This window comes from Typopeltis vanoorti, chromosome 25 (genome assembly GCF_054136105.1).
Source record: "Typopeltis vanoorti isolate ZY-2024b chromosome 25, IOZ_Tvanoo_1.0, whole genome shotgun sequence".
Lineage (NCBI taxonomy): Eukaryota > Metazoa > Arthropoda > Arachnida > Uropygi > Thelyphonidae > Typopeltis > Typopeltis vanoorti.
Genome location: NC_143573.1, coordinates 48868648 through 48887995, shown reverse-complemented (window position 1 = coordinate 48887995; position 19348 = coordinate 48868648). Strand labels below are relative to the sequence as shown.

The 19348-nt window shown below is 35.2% G+C and overlaps 1 protein-coding gene across 2 annotated transcripts in view; it reads left to right on the top strand.

Annotated features, from left to right (window-relative positions):
* LOC150092728 (protein kinase C and casein kinase substrate in neurons protein 1-like) overlaps positions 1–19348 on the top strand; it is a 214643-nt gene that overhangs the window by 158927 nt on the left and 36368 nt on the right. For both annotated transcript variants that reach the window (XM_090414551.1, XM_090414550.1), the window contains exon 7: positions 11273–11445. In XM_090414551.1, the coding sequence (XP_090270677.1) occupies positions 11273–11445 (173 nt within the window). The remainder of the gene's footprint in view (positions 1–11272; positions 11446–19348) is intronic.

The following is a 19348-nucleotide window of genomic DNA, read 5'->3' as shown; positions in this document are numbered from 1 at the left end:
TATGTGTAATTATGAAAAAAAAAAAAATTCATTCCAGAAAATTTCAGTGAAATAAGAAAATAAATACAAAATGTTATTCAAGCAATAACAATCACAGAAAAGGAGTAGCTATAGTATTCAACACTAAATACGAGCCTAATCTTCTTGAATGGCAGGCAATATATCAAGTAGTGGTGTGGGCAAATGTCACGATGGAGAAATGGACAATGAGACTTATTTGTGCCTATGGTCCCACAGGAGGTTCTGCTAAGGTAGAAGTGGAAGAATTTTTTGAGGCTTTAGAGAAAGCAACTGACTGACACAGTGAAACAGGAAAAGTTGGTCCTTGTTGGGGATCTAAATAGCAGAGTAAGAAATGTTCATCAGACATACAAAAATATTTTGAGAAAATTTGGAATAAAGAGCAAATTTAATAGTAATGGCAAATACCTGTTGGATTTCTGCTCAGGACATGGACTGGTTATTACTAACAATGCTCCAACATAAAAATATGCACAAATTCATACAGCGAGAAGAGGCAAGGAATAAGAAGTCTCATTCACTGTGTTATTGTTGATAGTGATGTTTTCTCACTGATGCAGAACACTAGAGTATACAGAGGATTTGAGGAATACACAAACATTATTAAGAAAAAATGAAAGAATTTGAGAACAGGAACCAAATCTTGGAGATTCAGTGGCAAGCCTTGAAGAAAACATTGATTGATTCAGCCAGAGAGGCATGTAGTGAAGCCTGCAAGGATAGAAATTCAAAACTCCATGGTGGACACCGGAAGTTAAAGAGGCAGTAAAGGAAAAGAAGAATGCATATTGAAAGCTACTGGCAAATAAGTCAGCTTGTGCTCTTAGAGAATATACAGAGACAAATGTTAGAAAGCTAAACAAAAGTCATGGGAAGACCTTCGCAAGAACATAGAAAATAAATATCAGGAAGGTGGCAAAATATTCTGGAGGCTGCTGAAAAAGCTCAGAAATAGAAAAAAGAGTACTGTAAAAGGAATAAGAGTGATAAAGGTGACATAAAAACTGCAGAAAAAAATATCCTTGATGTATGGAGCAATTACTTTGAAAAACTGCTGAATGATACAAGCAGTGACAGCACACTGGTAAAAAAACATTCAACAGGCATGCATTCAGGAATGCATATCCATACTTGAAGTAGAAAAAGCCATCAAAAGCTTGAAATCTGGATAGGCAGCAGGAGAGGATGGCATTCGAGAAATGATGAAGTATGGAGGTGTAAAAGTCTTGCATTGGCTGCACTGTATAGTTCCAAGGGATGAACTCTAAATGATTGGAGTAGAGCATTCATACTACCCATATACAAAAAGGGAAGTAAAACTAAATGTAAGAATTAGAGGTATTTCTCTACTCTGAGTGTTCCTGGTAAGATTTATGCATGTATACATGAAAAACGGTTGAGAAGGATTATAGAAGGGAAGTTTGGTGAAGAACGAGCTGGATTCACGCCAAATAGAGATTGTTAGGATCAGATTTTCACTTTACGACAGATCTGTATTTAAGTTTTGTAGACCTGCAAAAGGCATATGACAAGGTGCCAAGAGGAAAGCTATTTAAGATGCTACAGTTGTATGGTGTCAATGGGGCATTATATCAAGCAATATAGTGATTTATTTTGGTATAAGTCTTTATTTGAATTGAAGGAAGTACAGGAAGATGGTTTGATATTAAATCTGGTGTCAGACAAGAATGAACATTATACATTATCCCCTCTTTTATTCATTATCTATATGGATCACATTATGAAGGAAAGCAGTATTAAACATGATATCAAGATTGGAAATGTTAATATCAGCTCTTTGCTTTATGCAGATGATGTTATACTTTTAAATAAATCCAGTACAATTCTGCAAGATTCCCTGACTAAATTGAATAACTGTTGTAATAAATTTGGTATGAATATCATCAATTACAAGACAAAGACAATGAAAATAGGCAGTAATTGAAAATATGAACTGGTTTCTGAATAGAGAACCTATGGAACAAGTAAAACATTTCAGCTTCTTATGCACAATTTTTAGCAAAGACGATAAATTAAATATCAAAATAGGCAACAGAATCAACAAAGCTGGTATGGTAGGAAGTCAACTGAATAAATTTAAAATAAGCTGTATTCAAGACAGTGTTCAAACCAATTTTAACTTATGGATCTGAGAGCTGAGTTAGAAATAAAACATTTGACCAAAGACTGGAGACCACAGATATGAGAATCCTGAGAAAGATTAGAGGTGTGAACAGATGTCATCAGTGGCAGTATCATATTAAAAACGAGGATGTTAGCAAAGAACTTGACATTGCTATCATCCCAGAATGTGTTAGCAGGGCTAACCTCAGTGGCATGGTCACTTAATCAGAGTAGGAGAGGAAAGATTAGCAAAGCAATTGTTCTCTGACAGGTTGGCAGAAAAAGACCATGATATAGGTGGATTGATACAGTAAAAATTACCTTAGAAGACAGAAATATAAGATCTGATAATGTTGAAGTCTTGACAGATAACAGATTTATTTGGACTAAAATTGTTGATAGGAAGTTGGTAATGATGTAAGTTCATTTAGTACTATCAGATTATCGTGTACAACCCTTGAGGGTGCATGCCAGGAATTTGATGATGAGAATGATCAGTAACATAGCATATATAAAAAAATTTGTTCAGAGAATGTTAATATGCAAGTTATATTGAAATGCTTGTGTAACTATTAATAAGCATGACTTTGTTCACATCAGAAGAATTAAATTTTATGGCATTATTTTATACACATCATTATGAGTATAATACAGTTTTCGTGGCTGACTTGTATGAAGGATGTTGTTACTTATTTTGGGGTTCAAATTGGGATTGTTTGCTTAGTTGTTCTTCTTCCTCCCTTTCTGCTAAGCATTAGCCCAATCATTGCTCTCTGTCGGGCTCTGTTCTTTGCTTCTTTCGTAATCTCATCCAGGATTTCCCATCTGTTTCATCTGTGCTTCAATTTCACTCTTCCAGTTCATCTTCAGGCATCTCCTTCTTCTTCTGCTTCCCTGTGGGTTCTATTGTATGTCTGTCTGTTATACACTTATCTGAGTTTCTGATTGTGGTCTATTCACATCCATTTTCTTTTTGTTGTTTCTATTTTGATGTTGGTTTGATTTGCTTTATCCTGTAATGTCTTGAAATTCTATTCAGCCAGTATATTCCCATTATCTTCCTTAGACATCTGTTTATGTTAATTCTGCAGTTTAAATTCCTTTTGGTTAGTCTCCAGGTTTCAAGTGATCCATATAGTAGGAGTCTTCAACATTTGTATTGAAGTCTTATTTTTGTTTTGAGATTTATTTTTTTTGCTTATCCATATGTTTCTCATTGTGTTAAAGACAATTTTTTTTTGTGTGTGTGTGTGTATGTGTGTGTGTCCTACTTTTGTCCTCCTTCAGTGGTCATCACTTATCCCTGATAAATAAAGGTGTCTACCTGTTCTAGTGGTTCTAACATAATTTTGAATGTTAGGATTTGTTAATATATTATAATTTTAAGGATTTTTTGGTTTAGCTTTAGGCCACACTTTTGGATGCTTTCAGGTTTAAATTATCTATTTTCTTTTCATACATTAATTCTCTTGAACAAGCAAATGTCTCATTTGCAAAATCCAGATTGTTTAATTTATTTATCCATCTCCATTGTATATTGATGCTTTCATTTATTGTATTTCCCATCACCTGGTCTATTACAATTAAGAAGATTCTCGTAGACAGGCTTATACGTTGGTTATGCATTTCTAAATCACTTAGGGAATTGAAACAACGTAGATCCGAATATAAATTAAATAATACTTTAATAGATATTTCCGATATTTCGGCAATGTCACATTGCCATTTTCTAAAGGAACTTACAAAAAGGCAGGTGCACACAGGCACTAACAATACAGTAACTGAGAATGAAGATATGAAGCTATCGTTCTCCTAGAAGTCCTGATGGTGCCCTCTGGTGGGCTAAGTAGGCGTTCTTGGCCATTGGGCTGAAGGTCTGCTGATGTATGCCTCCCAAATTTGGGGCAGTCGCATACAACCAAATTTGTTGAGGTTTGGAGAGTTTCTTAGGGCAGAGGCTGATTCCATAAATAATCTTTCGAATTTATATTTGCTCCGGTGTATTATCGTTGCTTTCTTCCACCGTATTCTGTGGCGAGTATCCAGAGCATGGTCTGCAAGACCAGAATGGCTATACTTGTAAAACCGGATGTAGTCCTTGTGTTCAGAAATTCTGATATTCGCTATCCTGCCTGTTTGGCCAAAATACGACAGTTTTCAACTGCAAGGGACCTGGTATACACCAGGTAGGTCTAGGGGAAGTGGTTGGTCTTTGGTAGAGCGGATAAGGGATGCCAATTTTCTGTAAGGCCTGTAACAGGAGGTGAGGTCATGTTTTTTTAGAATTTTGGTAATTTTTTCTGAGGTGCCTCGGATGTAGGGAATGGTGATGGATTTAGAGTAATCTTTTTTGTGGAGGGGGGGGCTGTGGTTTGTAGGTTTTAATATTTTTTGCGGGGGGGGGGGGGGTAGCCATTGGCTGAGAAAGTGTTGAGGATGTGATTTAGTTCAGTGTTAAGGGCTATGTCGTTAGAACAGATTAGTTTAGCCCTGTTGTATAGTGTTTTTACCACTCCATATTGTTGTGGGGGGGGGGGGGATTGTTGATGGGTGTATCTTCCTGTATGGGTGGGTTTTCTGTAAACTGAGAAAACCAAAGTTCCATCAGGTTGGTGGGTGACTAGTGTGTCTAGGAAAGGGAGGCAGTTGTTTTCCACTTTTTCCAGGGTGAACTTGATTCTGGCGTGTTGGTGTTTAAGTGTGTAAGGAAGGAGAGGAGTGTTTCAGAGCCATGTGGCCAAATAGCGAACACATCATCAACGTAGCGAAGCCATATGGTTGGTTTTTGTGGGGCAGAGGCTAAGGCTTTTTCCTCAAAGTTCTCCATAAAGAAATTGGGCAAGGGTGGGGAGAGTGGTGAGCCCATGGCTGTCCCCTCTATTTGTTTGTAGAATTTTCCCTGCCAAACGAAATAGCCTGAGTTCATTGTGAACTGAAATAGGGCTGAGATATCGGGGAAAAATTTAGCTTGGATTAGCTCTAAAGTTTCCTCGAGTGGGACATTTGTGAATAAGGAGGAGACGTCGAAACTGACCATTATGTCAGTATGTTGGAGTGTAAGGTTTTCTATGCTGGCTTTGAAGTGGGCTGAGTTTTTTGTGTGATGGTGTGTTGCCAGTATAGTGTGTGAGCTCTTTGGCCAAATGTTTAGCTAATTTGTATGTGGGGGAATCAATGCCATCCACTATGGGACGTAATGGCACATTTTCTTTATGTATTTTTGGGAGTCCGTAAATACGGGGGGGTATAGAGTTAAACGGTTTTAATCTGTTGGTAACTTCTACAGGCCAAGAAGTGACTTTCTTAAGGAGGCTGTGAAGTTTTCTAATTTGTGAGTTGGTGGGATTGTAATTGATAGGGAGGTAAGTAGCCCGATCTAATAGAAGAGCATTCAGCTTACCTTTGTAGTCCTTTTGGTTAAGTACTACAGTTGCATTTCCTTTATCTGCTTTGGTGATAACTAATTCTTTATTATTTCTCAATTCCTGTAGGGCTTCAAATTCCTTGTTGGATATATTGGTTTTGGGTGGTTTTGCTATGGAAAGGACACAGGCTACATCCAGTCTTACACTGTTGGCGATTTGATGTGGAAGGTGGCGGATTCTTCTATTCAATCTGGATCATAATATCCTCACTTGGTATTTTTTTGGGAGCAATGGCGAAGTTGTGGCCACGTGAAAGCACGTTGAGAGCTTCAGGCATCAGGGTGACTGAAGAAAGGTTGATTACGGTGTTGGTAGCAAGTTTTGGATTGACGGTAGAATTCTTTTTTAATTTATCGAATTTCTTCATCTGTCGGCCTCGTATCTTTTCAAACTCTTTGTCTGCGGCAGTACACAAGATGTCATGTAAAATTGACCACAGTTCGTGATTCAAAGTGCAAAGCCTTAGCCTCTGCCCCACAAAAACCAACCATATGGCTTCGCTACGTTGATGATGTGTTCGCTATTTGGCCACATGGCTCTGAAACACTCCTCTCCTTCCTTACACACTTAAACAACCAACACGCCAGAATCAAGTTCACCCTGGAAAAAGAGGAAAACAACTGCCTCCCTTTCCTAGACACACTAGTCACCCGCCAACCTGATGGAACTTTGGTTTTCTCAGTTTACAGAAAACCCACCCATACAGGCAGATACATCCACCAATAATCCCCCCCCCCCCCTCACAACAATATGGAGTGGTAAAAACACTATACAACAGGGCTAAACTAATCTGTTCTAACGACATAGCCCTTAACACTGAACTAAATCACATCCTCAACACTTTCTCAGCCAATGGCTACCCCCCCCCCCCCCAAAAAAAAAATCCAAAAAATATTAAAACCTACAAACCACAGCCCCCCTCCTCCCCCCTCCACAAAAAAGATTACTCTAAATCCATCACCATTCCCTACATCCGAGGCACCTCAGAAAAAATTACCAAAATTCTAAAAAAACATGACCTAACCTCCTGTTACGGGCCTTACAGAAAATTGGCATCCCTTATCCACTCTACCAAAGACCAACCACTTCCCCTAGACCTACCTGGTGTATACCAGGTCCCTTGCAGTTGTAAACTGTCGTATTTTGGCCAAACAGGCAGGACAGCGAATATCAGAATTTCTGAACACCAGGACTACATCCGGTTTTACAAGTATAGCCATTCTGGTCTTGCAGACCATGCTCTGGATACTCGCCACAGAATACGGTGGAAGAAAGCAACAATAATACACCGGACAAATATAAATTCGAAAGATTATTTATGGAATCAGCCTCTGCCCTAAGAAACTCTCCAAACCTCAACAAATTTGGTTGTATGCGACTGCCCCAAATTTGGGAGGCATACATCAGCAGACCTTCAGCCCAACGGCCAAGAACGCCTACTTAGCCCGCCAGAGGGCACCATCAGGACTTCTAGGAGAACGATAGCTTCATATCTTCATTCTCAGTTACTGTATTGTTAGTGCCTGTGTGCACCTGCCTTTTTGTAAGTTCCTTTAGAAAATGGCAATGTGAGATTGCCGAAATATCGGAAATATCTATTAAAGTATTATTTAATTTATATTCGGATCTACGTTGTTTCAATTCCCTAAGTGATTTAGAAAAAAAAAAAATTAAGAAGATTGTAGGGGAGCATATGCACCCATGTTTTTTATCTTTTATTTCTCTAGTTAAATTCTCATTACATATTATCCTGATCTTATAATTTCCGCACATTGCTTTACTATATTAGTTATTTTCTCTGATATGTCACAATATTCCATTAATTTCCAAATTACCTCTCTGTTTATTCTCTTGATCACTTTTTCAAAATTAGTGAATCCCTAATACAAGGCTGCTCTGCTATTCTGTTAATTGTTAATAATTATTCTCAGAGTTATTTGGTCTATGCATAATCTATTAGGTCTGAAAGCTGCTTGTTCTTTCCTCAATTTATCTTTAATTTCATGTTTCATTCTTTCTAATGTTATTCTAGTAAAGTTTTTACAAACTGTGCTCTGAGGAAATATTCCTTTCCAGTTTTTGCATTCTGTTGTATACCCTTTTCATCAATAGTACTATATTCCAGGTCAGCTGGCCATTGTTCCTTTTTCCATATTTCATTTGGTGGGGGGGGGATACAATATCTCTATAGTTGTATGGATGTCTACTTTAAATAGTTTTACGTGTTTTATTATTAAATATACTATGCCACAAGTACCTCTAAAAATTTAAATAGTTTCTGCTTATATATTGTCGTCTATTCCTGCAACTTTGCCATTTCCAAGTTAATTGCTTCAATTAGCTCTTCGTTTATTTTCTCTCCTATATTTATATTTCATGTTTCCGTTTCAGTATTTTCTGAGAATATGGTTTCCTGTATTGGGGTTTCACCATTTAGTATAATCCTGAAAGTGTTCTATCCATATATTTTTCCCTTGTCAGTATATTTATTTCTTTGTTCCTTATTGGCCTGTATTTTCTCATGTTTTTTCTATAATCTTTCTTGTTATTTTGAATAGTTTCTTGGAATTAAAATTTACTGCAGCCTGTTCAGTTCTTGAGTGAATTTTCTTTTATCATCTGTTAAACTTTTTTTTACTTGTCTATTTTTCTCCTTGTACATTTTATTATCTCCTCTTTCTTTATTTTGGCTTTGGGGTAATTTTCTGCTAATTGCTCTTATTTCCTCACTTGCTTTGTCTGTTATTCATTGTGTTCTGAACCCTCTCCTGTTTGCTTAGTATTTCTTTAGCTGTTTCATTGTATAATTAGGAGAGTGTGTTCCAGATACTGAGTACTCTGGATGCCAGTAAAGCTGTGGGACTGGATGATATTTCACCACAGATTTTGAGAGAATGTGCTAAAGAACTGACAGCTCCTTTGACCTGGCTTTTCAATGAAAGCCTGGCTACAGGAAAGGTACCCAAGGAATGGAAGGAAGGTAAGATAGTGCCATTGCATAAGGGTGGTAGCAGACTGGAAGTGTCTAATTATAAGCCAGTTTATGTCATCAATAGTTGTTAAGATCTTGGAGAAATTAGTGAGGGACTATATGCAGTGTTGGGCAGATGATAGTAATGTTGTCTGTGAGAATCAACATGAATTTGTTAAGGGGTGCTCTTGCTTAAGTAATGTGATTAGCTTTTATAATAAAGTGACAAGAGCAGTTGATGAAGGAAAGTCATACACTGCCATTTTTTTTTTTTTTTTTTTTTGGATTTTGCAAATTTTGCATTTGACAGGGTGGCACATGATAAGCTGATATTTAAGTTACAGTGCATGGGTTTAGATGTCAGGTTAGTCAACTGGATTCAGGATTGGCTGTCTGATAGGTATCAGAGAGTTGTGTATGGTGGGACAATATCAAGGAAGCAGAAGGTTACAAGTGGGGTTCCACAGGGCTCAGTACTGGGACCTGTATTGTTTAACCTTTATATCAATCACATTGTCAATGGATTGCAAGGGGATATTCCGTTGTTTGCAGATGATGTGAAGCTGGGAAGGGTTATTAGTAATAGTGCAGATGTGGCAGCCTGCAAGAGGATTTTAATAAACTAGACAGATGGGCAAATGAGAGTGTCGATTTAATGCAGCAAAATGTGCAATCTTGAAGTTTGGGATGTATCGATTGGAGGCGGCATACTCGATTGGGGCAGCTGTACTGGAGGAAGTAGGGGAGACAAGATCTGGGGGTGATATTGATAGAAAACTGAAATTTAGGGTGCATATTGCAAAGGTGGTGAAGGTAACCCAGAGGATTGCTTCAATACTGAAAAGGACGCTGACCTGCAGTGATAGAAGAGTTATCATTCCATTGTATAAGACCCTGATCAGACCACACTTGGACTATTGTTCTCAAATTTGGTCCCCAGGATTTGAAGGGGATAAATTAACTGTGGAAAGGGTGCAGAGGTGGATAACAAAGATGGTTTCAGTACTGTACAATGTTAGTTATGAGGATCGGCTGAGGGAATGTGGACTACAGAGTTTGGTGGATAGGAGAAGTGATATGATTGTGACTTTTAAGCTGTTGAGAGGCAGTTACAGGGTGGACACTAGGGAGTTCTTTCACTTGGTGGAGCAGCAGGAAGGAGCAATGACAAGGGGCCATCCCTGGAAGTTACGAAAAGAAGCTGTAAGCAAGAGCGTGAGGAGTGGTTTCTTTGCATGGAGGGTGGTGGAACCGTGGAATGCATTGCGTGATAGAGTGGTGAGAGTAAGAACAGTCAATGAGTTCAAGGAGTGTATGATAGACTTTGTGTTTCCTAGGAAGGACCTCCCACAATGAGTCTCTTTACTCATTGGAGGCCTGAATAATAATAATCATTATTTTATATTTTGCCATGTTTCTTTTTATATATCCAGTTTTTTCTTCATTTTGTATTATTGTATTATATTTGCTTTTGATTGTACAAGCAAATTTGTAATATCCTTATTTTTCATATTATTTATATTGTACTTGTACAAGTTTCCTTTGGTCCTTGATTTAAATATCTTTGCTAATTTCATTTTTATCTTTGCCACAACCTGTATGTGGTCTGTGTATGTATCTGCTCCTCTCCATCTCTCACGTCCTACAAGGAGGATCACCATGATTTCTTTATTGTGTGATCTATTTGTTTTTTACTTTTCCATTTAGTGAGATCCAGGTTTATTTATGTATATTTTTATGTTCAAATGCCAAATCTCTTAAGATTAAATTAAATAGACAGAAGTCCTTCATTAATATTCAATTTTTGTTTTCGTCTCCTGGTCCTTCTTTTCTCATTACAATTTCATGTCTACCTTTGCATTTGCATCTTCCACATGTGTAATCATATCTCTTGTTAATTTTATCTAGCTCTCTCTGTGGTAGGTCATAAAAATCTTTTTCTTGCCAGTCAGTACTCTTTGTATGGATATAAATGCTTATTATAGTAACATTTTCATACTTAATTTTGAATCTAGCTTTTATTATTCTTTCTGATAATGGATTCCATTCAAGTAGTGCTTTCTTTCCTCCATTGTCATCATCAGAGTGACACCCCCTGCTATGTTCATCCTGTAGGTTTCCAGAGTATATGACATTTGTTTAATGCTTATCTGTTTCTATTCCATCTATCCATCTCTTTTGCTGTTTGTGGACTTTTCCAAATTCATACATTAACCTGAGTTTCCAACATCCAATTTTTATTGCAGAATTGAATACAAAGATATCCTTTCCAAGAAACTTCTGCCTCTTAGCTTCTCTAAGAGAGAGCTTCCATTTCCTATGGTAATTCATCAGCAGAACTAGTCTGATTTTCTTCAATCCTTGAAATTTCTGTTGCTGGGAAATTTTTTATGTATTATGGTTGCTAGCTACAGTTACAGCCTTCTTCCTTTCTTGTCCATGCTTAGGACCAGTAGTGGTAAAGTTTAAATTGGAGTTAACTATTTTGCAAAAAGTATTTTGGTTTTAGCTTTAACTGTTAGCATAACTAACCACTTTATCAAAGCTTTCCTGCAACTGTTTATTTTTCATAAATTGGAAATAAAGATCACATTAAATTTGAATAATGCAGTCTAATTACATTAATGATTTCTGTTATGTTTCTTTTCTTTTTTTTTTTTGTTGAATTATTTTGGAATATGAATTTTAAATTAATTGATAATTAGAACCTAATCAGAACTTAAATTGATAGGAATATACACCAGATATTCAGAATATTTCAAAGAAAGAAAAGAAAGCTCACATCACTACAGAATCAGGGATAACCTTAACCAGTATTAATCATAAAACAGATGCTTCATCAGGTGGTAGTGGAAATCAAGACAAAAGTAAAGATTCTTTGAATAAAAACTTGCCTATTAATCTGTAAGTTTTCTTTTAATATATGTATCATTGCATTTACATTTTGTTGTAATGTATAATTTTAACTCATCTGTTTTAGCACTTAAAGCATCCTGTGCAGTACACATATGTCATTGCTAGTATTGCAGAAGAGTGGTTTCTTTGCTTCATTAGTTTTCATTAGTTTTCTCATCTTACTCCCTGACCTTCACAAAATAAATTGACATAAGTGACAGGGAAGTCTTGGTATGGATTTTTCTCAAAGAATATAGTTGCTCAGATTTATATTTCTATGAAATGAATATGTTTGTTTGATCTTGAATCCAGATACATTTCTAAAATGTTATGATTTCATATGGATAACTATTCCATGTCTAATAGCTTTATTTAATAGCTCAGTCACTATAATGAATTAATGAGTAGTAGGATTCTAATCTAACAGGATTATTTCTTCTTGACTCACTCAGAGTTACTGTGCATAATAAACATATGCAGAGATTCAAGTTCTGTGTTCTGCATTTATTTCATTTTACTTTTTCACTCATACGAACTTTTCATGAAAGCTCAATTAATATAATAATGCAGTTTTAAAATATGTACTGCAAATGAAAAATGTTTTCAGAGCTAAATATGGCACCTGAAACATCTGTATCATGAAATTATTAATTTAAAATATTTTATATACAGTTGATTGAAGTGATAAAAAAGTTCTCAATAGGAATGTAGTCAGGAATACCTATCAGTAGTTGAGGTAGAAAAGATCATCAAAAACCTGAAATTATAGTAACAATTGTGGTAACAGTATAATAAAAAATGTGGAGTGGAGTAGATGATAAGAAGTAGAGCATTGACCAGAAATGCTCAAATATGGAACTACAATAGCTTCATGTAGCTATACAGCATAATTCAGAAATCCGAGCAGTTTTTTCTTTTCGCCGTGGGAAAGCAACCTTTTGCCAGAGCTGTACGAGTTTACAGCCCGCTATTTTTCTGATGAGATACTACTGAAGCCAAATTTCCTGAAGGAAGCTCGAGATCTGAGATGAAAGAATTGCCATAGAACTTTTAGTGAAAGACTTTTGACTGAATGTGTAATACAGAGCCTTTGTAAGTTACATACTTTTATATAATTCCTCTTATAGTGTGTATTAGAAGGACCTTTAAGATATTTGTTTAATAGTGATAAGAAGTGTCTTTAAGAGAATCAATTGGCATGTTGGAAGTTGATATAAAGTTTGTAAAAGATAACTCTAACCTCTTTGCGAGTAAACTAGGAGTTTAATAAGTTGAAATTGTAAGCGGAGAGTAAATACGTTTTTGAGTTAAAGAGATCAATTAATGTTGAAGCGCCTTTTCTCCTCTGCTTGGGCTTGCCCAAAATGCCTGGACGACTGCCGCTTTCGTCTGCCGTCTCGAAATAGCTCGAATTGCCACTTCCACTAACTCAAACTGCCACCAACTGTCTCACCAGGATCTCTCTCTCTGGACTGGAAACTTTTCTCCGGCAATTGGAACTTCTCCTTTCGGCAATTTGAAGCTCTGTCTGCAGCCAGAGAGTTTCCCACTTCCAGCAGTTGCAGAGACAGAGGGAAACTCTCTGGCGACGTCTGGAACTGGGCAGCTCTTTTCTCTAGCGAGTTTTGGATCCGGGAAGCCCTCTCTCTCTCTGGCAACGTCTAGAACCGGGAAGCCTCTCTATGCTTGGCTCTATCCTTTTTTATTATGCCTTCTCTGAGACCTTGCATGACGTTTGTAACCCCCAAAGAATTCGCCATGATTCTTTCATCTTAAGTTTCAAGTTTGGTCAGCTCTTTGTTCTCTTCTGAGCTTTCTGTTGATTGTAATTTGCTGGCCATCTGAAAGTAGTTTGAACCTTTCTGACTGACTTTGGAGGTGTTTACGTGCAGAGCTTAAGCCTTTCTCATACACACACAAAGTTTATAAACAACCTTTCTTATGCCGCCATGTAGATCTATTACATACAGCTCCGGCAGCAAAAACATTGCCTTTGTTTTTAACACTCTAACATATTCTTATTAAAGGAGTATATACAGTTAATTTCCAAAGGGCTATTTACAAAAACATCTAGTACAAAATATACAGAGACAAACAAGGTCTAATTTTACATCATTCTTATGGGACTTGACCTAAGTAAAAAATCGATGTAATGTGCTTTGGAATATTTAAGCTACAATCAAATTTTTATAGTATCATGTTAAAAATGAGGATATTAATGAAGAACTTGACATTGTTAGCATTCAGGAATGTGTTAGCAGAGGTGATATGGTCACACAGAATATGAGAGAAAAAGGTTAGCAAAAGAAGTGTTCTTTGCCAGGATAACAGGGAAAAGATCCAGAGGAAACTAAGATCTAGGTGAATTGATACAGTAAAAATGCCTTAGAGGAGCAAAATATAGAATCTCATAATATTGGAGCTTGACAGGTAATAGAAGCTAGTAATGAAGTATCCCATACATCATAGTGCATATCAGAAATTTCGTGATGATCATAAAGTATATTTTAAAAAATTGCTTTTTGATGCCAATTCATTATGAATGACCTAATTATTTATTTATTGTCCTTTTCTAATGACACCAGCATGATCAACATGATATTCTACATATAAATATTTGTACATTTATTTAAATGTATAAATATTTATGTACATTTCATCATTATAATTTTCTGTTATATAAATTTCATAATTTACTTTTTTTTTTTTAAATTTCTTGTTGACACTAGTCCATTAAGAAAATACTCATTATTTATTTTCTTGAGTAAGTGTTTTTTGCACGACATTAACGTGAATGATTCAAGATTGTTTCAGAATCCAATGTGATGTGCACCTCGTTGTCAAATTTATTGGATTTTTACATTTTCATAATGTTTGTAGCATATCACAAAGTATAACATACTGTTAAAATGACCAAAAATTGCAGTTAAAGCTCTTTCTCCCATCAGCTAGTTCTCTAAGAATTGAAATGTACTTCAGTATACTAAATTCATGCCACGCATTCATATGTAAATATGATTATCAAAGAAAAATAGTTTCCATGTTGTCTATTATACCATCATCAATTTCCTGATATGTACCCACAAGGGGTGGTGTTCAGACTGCTATGGCAGCACTACACGATTACTGCACTACACTGCTTCATCTAGGATATCCTTATCTTCAGTTTTCATGTCACCTTTATCATCTTTGATTCCTTTTACAGCACTCTTTCCTCCATTTCTAAGCTTTGTCAATAGCCTCCAAAACATTTTGCCACCTTCCTGATATTTATTTTCTATGTTCTGACCAAAGTCTTTTCATGACTTTTGTTTAGGTAATTTTACACAGTGCTTCTCTTTCTTACATTTTTCTCTGTATTCCTTTAGGGCATCTGCTGGGAATTTGCTAAACCATTTTTGGTATGCTTTCTTTTTTTCCAAAACTGCTTCTTTAACTTCTGTCCACGGTGTTCTTATTTGTCTTTACAGACAAATTTACCATATACTTCAGAGTTTGCAACTGAGACTCCAAGGTTTGGTTCTTCTTTTTAAACTACTTCAAATTTTCTTCAATAATGTTTGTATAGTCAAGTCTATAGCTTACCTGTGAAAGCCACTCAATGTTAATTCTTTTTAAAAAACTTTCTTAGATACTGTCATTTTCAATATAATATCCATTTTTATTCTTAGTACTACATAATGGTTACTTCCAATTTCAAATCCTCTGTGCACTCCTGTATCTTGAACCAGCATGAAGATATCAATATCAACGAGGATGTAATCAATGGAGCTTTTCTTATTTCTTGTCTTCTATCTACTTGAACTTGTGCACATCTTTGTGTTGGAACATAGTGTTAGTAATGATTAGGCCATGTCCTGAGCAGAAATCCAGCAAATATTTACCATTATTGTTAGCATTTCCCTTTTCTCCAAATTTTCCCTAAATGTTCCTAGATGTCCAACAAAGACCACTTTTTCTATTTTCTTTGTCATCTGCCTGTTCCAGTGACTCAAAAAATTCTTCCACTTCTTCCTTAAAAGAATTGCTGTAGAACCATAGGCACAAATAAGTTTCACTCCATTTCTCCATTTTGAAGTGTGCTCACATCACTCTACTTGAAACTGCCTTCCAATCGAGAAGTTTATCTTCATGTTTGGTGTTGAATGCTATTGCTATTCCTTCCTTTCCTTCATCATTATTTCCTGAATATAACATCCTATACTTATAATTTAGTAAGATCTCACCTGTTTTTGTCTTTTTTGTCTCAGTAAATTCTTCTGTAGATTCGATTTCCTTTCTATTAACACTCCTTATATTGATGGTTTCTGTCTTCAGTTCATCTGACTTTGTATTTTTCTTCTTCTGCTAAATGTTGAGTTGGAGCTTGTTCCAATAGCTGACTTTTCACTGTTCACCCTAGTTCCCTTATGGAAACAGTGAATCCTTGTTTAACTGAGTTGATGTCCCCACAGCTGCCATGAAATATTATCATGTTGTACCATCATATGCATTTGGTTTAAGCCAATAGTGAGTATAATTTCATCAGCTAAGTCCCAAATTGCCAGCCTATCCTCATTTTTTCAGTACCTAGTAGATACCTACTAATAGGGTGAACCACTTGATGATGAGGATTGGACGTTAGTGTGGAGGTCTCTTCTCAGTTATTTGGCTTTGACGCTTAAGTGAATATACTAAATTCATATCACACATTCATACATAAGGATGATTTTTAAAATCCACAAACCACGCATTCACACATAAGTATGATTTTTACCTTGCTCCATCAGAGAAATTGTTCTGGAATTACCAATGCATTTTTTTTTTTTTTAAACATTCCAAACTTAAGTCCATAGTGCATTTCCAGTTGTTGATGTACTGCCACTAAACATTTATGGATAGTATTGTTCAGTGTTTAGTTGACCATGAATATTTACCTGTGTTGCATCTATTTGTATTGTGAACATTTCCTACTTCTCTTATTTTATCACCTAGCATCTGCTTTAAGATGACTGTGATAGAATCAGTAAATGAATTTGCATAGTTTTTGACAACAGTGTCTGCAGATTATCTCGTTCCTTTATAATTCATATTTCTGTCATGGTGTTTTTTTGCTTTCTCTTGCTCCGTCATCAGTATGCACGATTTTCTTGCACCATTTCAGTGGAAATAAACGCATCAGATCTCTCTCTCTTTCTGATTAGGTTTTAAACTATACTCTTCTGTAGAATTTGTGAGCTACACACATTTCATGTAATTTGTTGGTATATGTGTTTCATGTGATTTACATCAAATTTAGTAATAAATATGGAATTATCCAAATTGTTGCAAAATGTGAGATGAAGTGAACATTTTTTTTTAATTATACTAACCAGTGCTGACTGACTTCGATTTTGTCAAAAGTAAATTCTTTCGTAATTTAATTGCTCATTAAAAGGGAATTGCTTTGGAGGAAAATCAAAAATAATTTAGATTGTTTTGAGCATAAGAAACAGTTTTGCATTCATTATTTTCCTGTTCATCTGAGGATGAGAACAACAGTGAAACAAACAAAATCATTGGGATTACCAGCAGTAATTTAACAGCTCTTTGGATTTGTACATGGAAATATCAGAAGAAGAAGAAGAACATTGTGAAGTTGATGGAATGGCCTGATTAATGTTGTGAGTGTACTTTGTATTCCTATTTATTATTCATGATAAAGAGAAATGCAGGTGATTGACACAGTGCTTTATGGTGTAGATATATTTATAGAATCAAATGATTGCATTTATTCAAACTACGAGTAATCAATGACTATATTAGCATTTACATTCAGTGGCAATGACTGGAAAGAATGGTGTTTATCACATTCACAATTGAAGCATCATATGATTGTGAAGTGGTTTGGGAAAATATATCTGTTAATTTCTTAAATTCTTGTGACATGACTTGTTATGCAGTTGCACAAATAGAGCACAGTGCAATATTGAATAGTGAGGGATAAGACATTGCTCTCATTACCATAGGCAATGAGTGATGTCTCTCATTGCCTGTAATGAGAGAGACAACAGGGTAATGGATGTACCTAAGTACATCCATTACATTGTTGTATATCATATTTCACAGAATTGCCATACAATTTTGAGAAGCATTTTTATTTATGATCATTTTTGAATAAAAATTACACTTGAATGAGTTTTAAAAAATCTCATGGTAGATATTTTGGCCCATTAAGAAATTCCCATTGGATCAGTCTACCCCCTGTTGACATCTGTAATGACTCAGAAAATTTCTCTACTTTTTATTAGAACTTTCACTGGGATTATAAGGACAAATAAGTTTTCTTGTTTGATTTTCCATTTTGGAATTAATTCCATCACTATTTGAAATTGCCCACCACTCAGAAAGTTTATATCTTAATCTATCATTTGGATACTATAGCTACTCCTTCCTTTTCTTAATCACTGTAGTCCAAGGATTACATCTTATGGTTATTATTTCAAAGTATCTTGCCTATTTTTGTTTTCTTCATCTTAGTTACACCACTTGTTTTGACATGGTATCTTTAGAATTTGTCTATTAGCTCCATCTCTTTTCCATCAATGCTTTAACACAGTGTTTCTCAACTTTCTTCATGTGTACCCCATTTTTTAATATTAGTTTTTGTGGTGCCCCACACACCTTCCCCACTTGCAATTCTTGTGTTGAGACATTGACAAAACCCATTAGTTAACAAAACAAGAACTAGGCATTAATTAAAATTTTTAAATATTCATACAAATTTAAATACATCATTAAATCTTTCAAAAATTGTATAGATCTGGCATTGCTGAACAGACTGTTGAATCATCTCGGCCTTTCGGAAACATTAGTGAATTAGTGATTTCATTACAGGAAATCTCGAATGTTCTGGAAATATTTCTGCTAGTCTAAATAAGGCTTGAAATGGCAAGATGGGAGTAACAGTGACCAACAATGAGAAGTCGATAGTCAGCATTATTTTACTCCTGTTTGCAGCGACTGTGATACACAGTATAAAAACAATCTTTTCTAGTGCAGAAAAATGTATAAATTTTTAATTGGACATAAGCGGGCATCTGATGACTGTGGACCATCGACATCAACAAATACAGGTTCACAGAATATCATTCTGAAAGTCAAGTCAAGAAAGTATGTAGCAGAATATTTAGATTTCGGTTTTACAAAGACTTAAGTAAATGATGAAGAAAGACCACTGTGTGTTATTTATTCGAAAATTTTGGTGGATGATAGCACGAAACAGAATAAACTTAAATTTTTTCGATTTTAGATTTCATGGCAGCTGACTTTTTGCTATTTGTCCTGGTTCCCTGATAAAAATCATGGAGATTTTTGTTTAATGTGGTAATACTCCAGCTTGCAAGATATTTCACAGCTGTACTATCATTTTTGTTCGTGGTTTATTATTAATGGACCCACCTTATAATGTGATTCATTATTAATAATAATAATAATTATTATTATTGTTATTATTATTGTCATTGTTATTAATGTGCTTTCAGCAGAATTCTTTGTGAATGGCCTAAATTTTTGTAGCAAATATTGCAAAGAAAATTCCATTAGAAGTCACAGAATAATTTTTGAAAAAAAAAAAAAAAAAAGAAAAGAAAAAAAATTGCTCAAACATATCAATGAAATATGTTATAACTCTAAAAGTTTTTTACGAGATATGTTTATCCTTTTTTTTATATATAAATATATAGTTACACAGTAAGCTATATTCATTATAATAAATTATAGAGATAACTACCATGTCAGTGTAATAACTTTAATTTAATATAAACTAAAATAATTACCTATGTTTCGAAATTCATATGAAGGTATATATATATATACATCTGGGGTATATATATATCTGGGGTATATATATATATACAAAAAGACAAGCTACATAATAATACACATAGTATGC